Below are 11,186 nucleotides of genomic sequence, written 5' to 3' on the forward strand. Positions count from 1 at the left end.
TAGGGAAAGCCAGCAATTCCAATGCCCAGGGTTTCCTCGTCTACAAAATATTATGAAAACGTCGTAAGCACTAATTCAATATAGCTCACCTGATGGTAATAACGCAAACCTGGATTGAAATGCTTCCCCAAGAAGCAAACGTGGACTGACTTGTTGGATCGTGTCACAGATGCACAAATATGAAAGGCATTCTAGCATGTCTATTTAAAAAATATGTCTAGGTGGATTAGAATTCCAACCAAGATGGATGAAAACAAGAACCTAAAAATGCATGACTTGGGAGGCATTTCTAAACTTTATGAAACTTTTAAATCTTCAACATCATGTGGGGAAAAAATGGATCTGGAGAGATTGACTACCTGTATTTTGATGATATCAGGCCACGTAAGTTCTGGTTTTGTGGCATCAGATAACATTAGGTCTCACACTGAATTATGACTTTCCAATCAATCCATCCCTTCCCGTTATCACGTGTGTTACTCTCCCTGTAACGAGGTCATCAGCATGTTAGTCTCACTGTTTCTGTGAACAGTACTCGAGGTAATTTTTCTTCAACAGATGTCCGGTGACTACAGCATGCTGTAGCTATAAAATATAAAAACTAAACCCTACACTGGGAATGTCAGATTACAGTCCTTGCCTTTATGTGTGTCAAAAAGGGATGGTGGCAACACAGCAGCCTTTTCAGTCTTAAGTGCTACATTTCAAGGACTCCTAGCTACATCCTCAGCTGTGTAATTACCTGAGCCTTCTCAAAATGCTGTCAATGTACATATTTATCTTTTGCATACTTATTTCAAACAGAAATCAGAAACAAAGAATGTTCTCCCTCACAAGAAATGACAAGGTTCCATTGTAACCAGCATCAGTGCACATATGGTATTTATTCTGGTGTCTGAATATTATTTAAAAGTAAAAACATTATGTATGTGATTCCAGCATTTGGAATGCAGTCAATCTGCACCACAGTGGTATCACTCTGAGGTTACAGCACATTGCCACGGAGAATATAAATCACTATAAACGTGGGATTAGACCAGAGCCAGTTTGCTGGCAGTTGGCTGAGGTAAAAATGTTATCAATTTTCCTCTCATAACAGAAACCTCTTAAACAGAGATTAAAACATTAAAAACACCCCAGACTTTAACTCTTCTTAAAATGAAAGGCTCACCCTAGTTCAATCAGACCTTTTCTTTCATGCAAACCAAGATGACTTTTGCCCATTACAAGAGAGGAGTTCCCTGTACAGGTTGTTAACACACAAAGATTACTCAAAGGGACCAGCATCTCTCTCAGTAGAATTAGGCTTGCAAGAGAAGGGAAAAAAATTACAAAACCGAAAAAATCCATTTAGTCCCTTTACAGGATACACTAAACTCTCTACTGGGAAGCAGTGCCTTTAAATTTAAACTGCAATATGGCAGGATTTTAATACTATTTCCCATGAATGATGGCTGCTATGAAAGCATCTCAAAAATGTAGAAAAACCTATGTGGAAGTTTTTGTTTTTTTTAAATCCAGATTCTCCATGTGCACTAGGGCTGCTGTAATTAAGAATCTGTTCAGGTTCATATGATATAAATAAACCCTCAGTTTTCAAAGTGGCTATAAATTTGAATGCTAAATTTTGTTCAAAATTGAAGTCGGTTTGCATGTCAGGGAGCAATTTTTTAAATGAAATATAGGAGTGCAAGATCTTGAGAGTGTCCAACCATAGACATCAAATGGTTGCTTGGTGTCTTTTCAGTCAGATGCCAAGTATTTTTTACTCCAGTACTTGGCATGCATACAAATTTTGTGCATCAAGTTAGTCTTTTCCTTCTTCTAATCAGTTCTGCTCTTTTTGGAGAGGGTGAAGGCACTGATTATATACGACTCAAGAAAGAATACACACACAAACACACACACACTTTCTGTACTGTCCTCTGCCCCCAACCCCTGGGATTGTAAAGACGCTTATGTGCTCTTAAAATTTCTCATTCTCATGTCAGTTGTCATTTACATCAAGTCCATAAAATAATATTAAGACTTTTGGCTTCACTAAACAAAAGCAAGCACAATTTCTGTTTGCAATTCTATCCTTGGTCCACCCTGCTGTGCGGGGCCCAGCAAAGTGTGCGATAAGCAGTGGGGGTCTGCAAAGAGTGGAGGAGGCACTGCACGAGCCAGGCCAGCTTCACCTCCCACCGCCTGGTCCCTTTCACTGCAAAGACACGACACTGCTCCACAAGAACCTCGTGGCTTGAGCCGAATGTCCAGAACTTTTGCAAGTGCAAATAGTAACACGCTGATTTAGCAGGGCAAGTAAGAATGGAAAAAAGGTCATTTGAACTATTTTATGAATTTGATCTACTTCATGAGTGACTAAAAACCTCCTAAAAAATCTCCGTCCGGAAAAACATACACTTCAGAGGAATTAAAAATGTACATGTATTTGGTTAAAAACGAAACCAAAAACCTGGACCACTCAGAGTTAATACATGGGACACAAGTGGCATTGTTGCATTTTCCTTTTGTGCCATCCCCTCCCCTACCTTGGTTCCTATTGTGCCTTTGTGGGAGAGGCAAAATGAAACTGGGAACTACTTAATGAACACAGCAGGCTCTCCACAATGACATGTGAGGCATTACACAGCTGCTTTCCACCCCTGCCCAGACACGTTTTCTAGGCACCAAGCCTAGCAGTGCTGTGCCAATCAGAGACTCCACCAATACTGGAGAAAGAATCAACAGAACCAAAGAATGAACAGAAGGATGGATACATGAACAAATGAATTCCTGATTTCCCCAGTGACTTCTAATGAGTTCTCATCCTGTCCACAATGTAGACAAGGATAGAAGGTAATGTTTGATACTTTGTTTGTCTATGTTGCCTTTTCAAAGAGGATCTCAGAGAACTTTATACAGACCCCTTGCAATAGCAAGAACTGAGTTTGAATCCCAGCTCTACATGGTCAAAATGTTGAGTGCCTTCCTCATGCAGCAGCGATAGAAAGGTGAGCCAAGTACGCACTGTCCCTGCCCTGATGGAGCTGACCACCCAGGGTGGGAAACAGATGAGCCAATAATCATGAAAACAAGAGTGAAAGTCCCCCTGTGATAGCCCCATACCTAATGGGGGAGTGGTGGAGGTGACAGCTCAGGATGAGTCAAACTTGACCAGGCTGACAACTGTATGACTTTGGGTGGGTCATTAATCTGTGCCCAGTCTCTTCGGCCGTAAAAATGAGAACACCAAGGACCTCGAGAGGCTGTTAAAGGGTCTAAGTGTGAAAGCCGAGGTCAACGTGTCCACACATAGTGCCTGACTGCTCAATGAAAGTTAGTTTTCTCTTTACCGTGCCTTTCCACTAACCCCAAGCTCCTACTTTCTCTAACAGGTCATACTCTAGCTTATAAGTAAAAATGCTGCTTGTTTGTGAACAATTAGAAGTGCAAATGATAGAACAGAAAACTTTCATCAAAATACACATTTTATGTTCTCACTTTTGACTGTAATGCAGGCAACTGGCCATAAAGGCTCTTTGTCTTTTGTGAGGCTTTGGGCCCAATAAGGAAAATTCAGAAGTCAAAAGCTTGGGTTCTGATCCACGTTTTTTCACTATCTACTTATATGGCCTTGGGAAAACCACTTTCCTTTGGTTAGATTACATGATGTTCCATTCCAATTCTGAAGAAAACTTCTAGAGTTTTATAGCAGATTCACTAATTTGTTAGTGACCTGCAACACTATATAACACTCTGTTCCTGCTTCCACTGCTTGTATCCACACTACATATTATATATGTGTGTGTATGTATCTGTGAGAATACGTGTACACACACACACACACACACACACACACACACACATTAATGTTTCTCTCAAAGCGTTTCAGAGTCTGACTCATCTTGGTATCCCCAAAAGAATACCTGGCACAAAGGAGGGACTCAATAAATGTTAATTGGATAAAGGAATGAATAAGCTAATGCACGATAGGGCAGAGACAGAATTTTTCCCTTTAAAAACTCCAGTGGATCCAAATTATGGTCAGAGGCTCAAAACTGAATAACTGAAAGGAGCAAGCTTGGTCCTACTGGGCAGTAGGTGGGGAAGATATTTGGAGTCCGGCTACTAGTGTTAAGTTGGCTATGGCCAGGGACTGTAGCTGGCCATTGTTTTCTCCTAAATTATAAAATTTAGCCTTAGATCTATGGGGTGAGGGGTGGAAGAATTTCTCTTTAGCAGTCCCGAAGGTGCCAGGCTTTTGGAGGAAAGGTTTGGTTAGAGGAAATGCCCTAAGGACCACATCTTACAGCAAGTAGCATTTACCACCAGGTTCAAAGAGAATAAATTAGAATCAGAATCTCATCCTTTGCTTCAACAATGGACCATTTTCTCCTCTCAAAGGAAATACTTTGCCTAGTCCCCCTAAAAAACACCACCTTCAAATCTTATACATTATTTAGTGAATTCTTTGGGGAAAAAAATCTCCAAAAAGAAAATAAAGAGTCTTACTTGATGAAGTGGAAAAAATGGAAACAAAGAAAAGCTAAGCGATTTACCCCATGGCATTCTAGCCTTCTGATATATAGAACCTGAAAATTAAATCTTAAAGTTCACAGTTGTGGTCAGCAGACTATTCTGCTTTATAAAATGAATACAGCCAAAACAGAGCCCTGAAAAGATCAAGGTAGAAGGGAGATAAGGCCACATCAGTATTTAATACAGGTAAAATAGAAGATGTGCCATTTAAAATAGGGCCCCATAAGGCGCGATGCCATTGTAAGTAATACACAATTCAAACGAGATCCCTCATTCATATATGGTTTTTACACTCAACACATACTTGCAGTCGTGTGTGTGCACGTGTGTGAGTGTAACCAGAACCTACAGTGTTTAAAATAAATATAATTCAGATAATGTGGCAGCTGTGTAATGAATTAAGAAACATGTTTTTAAATCTTATAAATTAAAACTTTCCCCATTTCTTCATTATCTTGACTTTGAGGAACATATTGTGTAATTTCAGGGGCTGGGACAGTGATGAATCAAATATTTTACAAACCTTTGAAATGCTGATGTATTTGTGGTTGAGGACTCTGTTTTTTTTTTTTTTGTTTTTTTTTTTAAACCACCATATGTTTCAAACCCAAACAATCTCTGCCATGCATCAGCTGGACTTTGGGGTTTTAACAAAAATGTGAGTTATTTCAGCCTGATTGGTGGGAAACTCACTTAATTCCACAAGATGACTAATGCTCCAACATAATAAACTCATTAAAAATCAAAGAAAAATATACCTCATCCCTACCCCTAACTAACACTTTTGACATAAGTCAGGCTTTTAAAATTTTTTCTAAAAGATAAACTGACTTTTTAAAAGAATACTCACTTTTAACATGGAACCTGGTGAAATGAGGCACTGTTACCTTCCTCCCTGAATTATCTTTCTAATGAAAAGGGGAAACTGGAAGGGAGTTGGGGAATGGCCTTAAATTTCAGAATGAAGAAAAAAATGATTTAAAGGCGAAAACCTAGACCCTGAGGCTGGAGATGTCAAAATGCGGCACCCAGTGGTGAACTGGAGGAAGTGCAGCCTCCTGCGCTCAGGCACAGGCCATCTAGGGGAGCCCCACTGACCTCAGAGGGAGAGGGAGCGGTTCTGGTACCGCAGCCGCCCTGAGGGCAACTGCCCTGAAGCCCACCGATCTGGGATGGGGTGACTGCATTCAGTATCTTCAGCGCTTCACAGTTTTCAAAAAATGGGTAAGTTAATACCAGTTAATAGGTAGCTAAGTCAGAATTCTAATCCAAGCCCTTTTGATTTAAAATCCAGAGCCCTGATGCCTCCATTTAACTTAGAATGGACACAGATCTAGAAGTTTTGTCAACCAGTTACACACAATTGTCTAAAGTTGGAGTGGTAATTATTTCTTCTAAATTGCAAGACAGATTTATAGCTTTGTTTTTGAAAAAAGACCAAAACTGTTTGTAATGAAAGTTTATTTTTCTAAGTACATGCATATACATATATATACACACACACATATATATACACATGCATATCTATGCCTGTAGAAAATATATATGCTTGTTGTAGAAAATTTGAAAAATACAAATAAGAAGAAAAAACCAAATCACTAAAAATCTACTTAAAGATGTATTTATTTCCAGTCTCTTACCTTTGTTTATGTATAGAATGTAGTTCTGTATAGAATTGGGCTCATTCTACAGTTAAAATGTTTACGTCAATATTTAACAACAAAAATATAATTTTATATAGAATGATTAACTTTCAAAACACTAGAAAGGGCATAGGTATACCCCAGTCTGTAAGCAGTGGTGTAAACTGAGGGCTTCTAAACAAATGTTTCGGAGATGGCTGACCCTCTTATCCTTAATCTATTCAGGAAAGGCCTAAATAGCTGGTATTATAGAAAAGAGCAGTGAAGAAAAAGTGAACCTGGCCCTACCAACAGTGCTGGCAGGATGTTCAACAAGGTACTCACCTCAATGAACCTGTTCCTCTCTTGATCAACTAAGATGTCCACCTCTGTCCTGCCTAACTCAGAAATTTATCAGGAGTCCATGAAATGATGGAAATACAAACCCTCTGTGAATTACACCATTACACAAACACTCTTCAAGGTTCTTGGGATCCTCCAAGGTAGTTAGCACCTGGTAAGCACTCTCATGGTTCTCTTTTCTTTCTAAAACTGAATGGTATGGCTCTCTTTTTGAAAACTGAACAGTAGCATAACTTCCTGGTTCTTAATTATCTGTAAGGATCAGATGCTGAATTTGTCTTTCCTATAGGCCCCTACCTTGCCACACTGTTTTATGTCTAAAAACTCACCCCTACCTACTAGAGAACGGACTTGAGGATACAGGGAGGGGGAAGGGTAAGCTGGGACAAAGTGAGAGAGTGGCATGGACATATACACACTATCAAACGTAAAATAGATAGCTAGTGGGAAGCAGCCGCATAGCACAGGGAGATCAGCTCGGTGCTTTGTGACCACCTAGAGGGGTGGGATAGGGAGGGTGGGAGGGAGGGAGATGCAAGAGGGAGGAGATATGGGAATATATGTATATGTATAACTGATTCACTTTGTTATAAAGCAGAAAATAACACACCATTGTAAAGCAATTATACTCTAATAAAGATGTTAAAAAAAAACTAAACCAAACCAACAAACAAAAACAAAACAAAAAGCTCATCCCTTCTTTTTATTCTAATAAAGTGCTCCACCCATCTAATTTGAGGTAATTACATTCCCCCCAGAGGTACTACACTGCTTGATGTGGAGTTCACTATGTCACTTCACATTTCTCACAATCTCACTGTCCTTCCCAGTTGTTCCAGAGCATCTCCCTATTGTTATATGATTACATGGGTAACTAATTTCCAAACAGAATTTCCTCATGGTTGTTTTTTTTAATAGTTATGCCATTCCTAACACTGTGTCTTCATCACTTCTGCCCACCCGCTTTTGACCTTTTCTATAGGACTGGTAACTTTCTTATCAATTAGATCCAATCAATAAGCTTCTATTACTATGTTTCCAAGGTACCGATCTATAAATACGTTCTTATTTGGCTAAGTCAGCTTGTCCATTTAATTTTACCACGACTAACACTAGGTGAGGCCTCTCATGTTTATTCTTGCTGGGCTTTTTCTGTCTCTTTCTCATGTTTACATAAAAATTCCTTTTGTCTCATCTGGATAGAACACTTTAAATGCAACAAGAAGCCCAAGCCAGAGGGGACTGCATACATGTCCACACACACCCTGAGCAGAGTGTGCTGTCTTAACATATCCAAATAGCAGGACCAGGACACCTGGAGTATGTTACCACACTTACAGAGTAGGGGTAGAAACATCGATCAAGTTGATATCCCTCAAGTTATAAATAGTAAATGATTTAACTTGACCCGCTATCAATTCTCTAAAGAAATGTTTTCAAAACAACTAAACAAAAAACTTTCAATCAACCTGAGTCCCTGTCAAGTTACTTTTACTCCATCTCATTCGGCTGCCCCCCCTCCCTTCCTGCACCAGTTCAGATTCCTGCTGGGTTAGGGAAGGGCAGGAAGAGGGAAGAGCAGAAGATTAGCAAAAATGAAATGGAAGGAGCAAAGAAAAACAGTGAAAGGGATTAAAAAGACATTCATTTGTGAGGCTGATCAGAGTAGGAGTGAACTAAGGAAAAATTATCAGAAGACTCTAATATTTCTTTTCCCCATGAGAGGGGGGGAAAAAAACCCCCATGCTACATGTTGTGTTTGTTTTGCTTAAATTATTGATAACCGAGTGTCAATATATATGTGGTCCAATAATGCACAATCTTGAGTCTTTTTCCTTAATTTTCATTCTCCCCAACAGCCGCACCGCTTAGCATTTGTTCACAGTGTCCTTGCTTATACCGTCCCAGTTCTTCAAGGCTTGGGTCAAATCTCATATGACCCATAAGGTTAACCATCACTGCTCCACCCCACAGGCCTCTCCTGTCTGAAGAATCACTGGGCAGCTGTTACATGCTGCTGCTGACTCCTCCCAACTGGATGAAATGCTTCTCCAGGGCAGGGAGCACGTCTCACCCACCGTTGGAGCCACTTCTCCTTACACGCAATGACGGTGCCCAGCTCATGCTCAGGTCAGTTTATCCCCACATCCATCTAACAGGTATTTATCCCTTAACGCACAGTGCTACACCTGCCACCATACTGGAGTCCAGCGGCCACTGCTCTTGTGCTGAAGCAGGCATAACCGCTGCTCGTTTGTGTTTGGCTAACCCAGCTTTCCTGGAGGATAACTGTGGCTCTTCAGCCAACCCTCCCAGAAAGGCCATCCAGAAGTGGTCATCAGAGCCCAGCACGAGGCCTGACCCCACGCCAAAGGTTCCCATGGTGCCTAGGGGCTGTCCAGGTCTCCAAAGGGGTTTTCCAGCTGTAAAATGCTCCTCTGCCAGGACAACCCAGACTCACCCCGTCCACTGTATAAACTTGCCTTTTTGAGCTGCAGAGATGGGATCACCACAGTAACACCCGCCACCACTGGGAAACTAGAGAGCCTGAGTAATTAGCCATCTCTCGGTGATGGAATATCACAGAGAAGGAGGGCTATAGATATGCAAATCTCCATCACTCACCGTGAACACTCAGGGTAAAAACAGTTCTAGCATCTTTTCATGCTTTAAAAACATTTCAAAGAAAGAAAATTACTTACTGCCTTCCCACGTACAATGCAGAAGATTCAAAGCCCCTTCTACCCTCTTCCAGTGTGCCAGGTGAAAGAACGCATATGCTATCGCTTCACTGTCCCCTCTCTTCAGGATATGTTCTGGGGGCAGGATTAAGCTTTTCATTTCTAGCAGGTACTGAAATAAAAAAAGGCAGGAGACAGATGTGTTAATACACAGTAATTTGGAATTCAGAATGGAAAATGGAAAGGTTGATTTCCCTAAAGCCGCCGCTCGTAAGCATTTCATCAAACCTGCAACCTCATTACTACATTTGAAGGCAATTACTGAAACATCCAGCAATCCAAAGTTTGCTGGCAGATAATTAGCCTTGTACTAGTTTCCTACAGTGAACATCAGAGGCTTTCAGGCTAAGATATTCTAATCAAAGAAATATATATATATATATATATATATATATATATATATATATACACATATACAGACTCAAACAGCAAAAAGGAAAATTTAGAAGACACAGTAAGTTGGTATAATCTTGTAACCAGAATGAAAATACATGAAACAAACACATGAAGGTTAAGAAGTCGTATGACTAAACCAACCACGCTGGAGAGACCTGAGGATGATTAGCACTGCCCGTTAGCTTTTCCTCACAGATCTATCAAGGAGAAGGCCCTAGTCCTGCGGAACGGGTCACCCTTAGCTGCTCAGGTGCTGGAGGAAGAGGGGTGGCAGCCTGGGCACAGGAAGACCCAAGGGAGGGGAGCAGTACAGACCCCAAACCACACTGTTCTTTCGGCTCCTTTCCGAAACACTTCAGGGGTCTCAGGAGCGCAGGGCAAGAATGGATATTCTGGGCTTCCCTGGTGGCGCAGTGGTTGAGAGTCCGCTTGCCGATGCAGGGAACGCGGGTTCGTGCCCCGGTCTGGGAAGATCCCACGTGCCGCGGAGCGGCTGGGCCCGTGAGCCACGGCCGCTGAGCCTGCGCGTCCGGAGCCTGTGCTCCGCAACGGGAGAGGCCACAACAGTGAGAGGCCCGCGTATTGCAAAAAAAAGAAAAAAAAAAAAAAAGAATGGATATTCTTCCTGGGGGCTCACAGCAGACTAGGTTTCCCTTTGTACTCTTTTGTGTTTACTATAGAATAGAAAGGGAAGCAAATTCAGGCCGGTATTTTATATTTGCAGATGCTCACTTGTCTTTGCCAGCTGGTGTTCCCCGAGCTCCACTCTTCACCACCTCCCCTCTGGATTCGTCCCCAACACACACACACACACACACACACACACACACACACACACACACACACACACACACACACACACACACACACACAACCCACCGTCACAACCCAGTCATCTCCTATAAAATGGAGAGTAGCAGACCACAGAGGTATGTGCTTCATGAAAACAGCACAAATACAGTGAAAGGAGGTGCTATGAGAAGAGATGTCCAACAATTTTAACATCAGAAACAACTGTGGATTCATCTGTCGGAGGAAATTTATGAAAGAGGGGGAAGAGTGGAAGAATCCGGATCCACAGAATGGAGGTTACAAGACACCCATCAATGTTTCGCTCTCGTCTTGCTGTGGGTTCATACACTGGGTACGTGGGGTGTAGTGGCCTTTAAGCTTCCTCTCCTGTTGGCACGCTTGGTGTCGGGGCGCACCGCCCAGCAGGAGCCGGGTGGACACATTCTGGCCTCTTGGTTCAGCAAATGAAACTTTCCTTGCTCTGGGTCTGATATCTGAAGAAAGCTCCAAGCCTTAGGCCTCAAAGCAGGAAGAGCAGGAAGCGAGAGCCCACCCCGAGAGCAGCGGAGAGCAGCCGTGCAGCCCTCACACTTGCGGAGCGGGTGGGCTTGAAGGCCCTCCTCGATAGTAAGACCTCTTCCCAGGCTGGTCCATGAAAGGTGTTCATTATTATTATTATTATTTTGCAGTACGCGGGCCTCTCAGTGTTGTGGCCTCTCCCGTTGCGGAGCACAGGCTCCGGACGCGC

At 42.0% G+C, this 11,186-nt stretch overlaps 1 protein-coding gene across 6 annotated transcripts in view; it reads right to left on the reverse strand.

Annotated features, from left to right (window-relative positions):
* ST7 (suppression of tumorigenicity 7) overlaps window positions 1–11,186 on the reverse strand; it is a 254,016-nt gene that overhangs the window by 11,284 nt on the left and 231,546 nt on the right. For all 6 annotated transcript variants that reach the window (XM_007450777.1, XM_007450779.1, XM_007450778.1 and 3 more), the window contains one exon: window positions 9,212–9,362. In XM_007450777.1, coding sequence (XP_007450839.1) covers window positions 9,212–9,362 — 151 coding nt within the window. The remainder of the gene's footprint in view (window positions 1–9,211; window positions 9,363–11,186) is intronic.

This window comes from Lipotes vexillifer, unplaced genomic scaffold (assembly GCF_000442215.2).
Source record: "Lipotes vexillifer unplaced genomic scaffold, Lipotes_vexillifer_v1.1 scaffold314, whole genome shotgun sequence".
NCBI classification, from domain to species: Eukaryota; Metazoa; Chordata; class Mammalia; order Artiodactyla; family Lipotidae; genus Lipotes; species Lipotes vexillifer.